The sequence below is a fragment of the Eimeria tenella genome, genomic scaffold, assembly GCF_000499545.2.
Source record: "Eimeria tenella Houghton genomic scaffold, Eth_scaff2431, whole genome shotgun sequence".
In the NCBI taxonomy this organism is placed as follows: Eukaryota; Apicomplexa; class Conoidasida; order Eucoccidiorida; family Eimeriidae; genus Eimeria; species Eimeria tenella.
Genome location: NW_013546114.1, coordinates 1650 through 2065, shown reverse-complemented (window position 1 = coordinate 2065; position 416 = coordinate 1650). Strand labels below are relative to the sequence as shown.

General features: G+C 43.8%; 1 protein-coding gene across 1 annotated transcript in view; it reads right to left on the bottom strand.

Moving 5' to 3' along the window:
• ETH_00043915 (uncharacterized protein) overlaps positions 1 to 255 on the bottom strand; it is a gene marked incomplete at both ends in the record, with an annotated part of 1142 nt that extends 887 nt beyond the window's left edge. Inside the window, one exon of the mRNA XM_013380892.1 lies at positions 244 to 255. Within this exon, the coding sequence (XP_013236346.1) occupies positions 244 to 255 (12 nt within the window). The remainder of the gene's footprint in view (positions 1 to 243) is intronic.
• Positions 256 to 416: the final 161 nt, after the last annotated feature.

The following is a 416-nucleotide window of genomic DNA, read 5'->3' as shown; positions in this document are numbered from 1 at the left end:
TTTTGTCCCCAGTGGTCACGCGGGCTTGAGTTGCTGCCACGCTGCATCCGTTGGAGGTGTCTGTACACCCCACGAAGGCTAAGCAGTTCGTGTTGAAATTCACCTTTTAAATAAAATAAATAAATAAAAATATTAAATAAATAAATAAATAAGTAAATAAACAAAAAGCCTTTGTGTTGTCTCGGCTGCTGCTGCTTACTGGGGCCCCTTGCAGCTTCGGGAGCCCCAGCCCCGCCGCTGGACCTTCGGCTGCATTTTTTGCGCCTTTTGTCTTTAAAAGATTAAAAACTTCAAATATTTAATTCTTAAAAATAAAAGAATTCGTTTTAATAGTTGTTCTCCTAACAAAACGCAGGACATAGGCCGCTCTTTGCTGCTGCAGCAGCACCTTGCTGCCCAGCGAGAGCGCTCTCGGT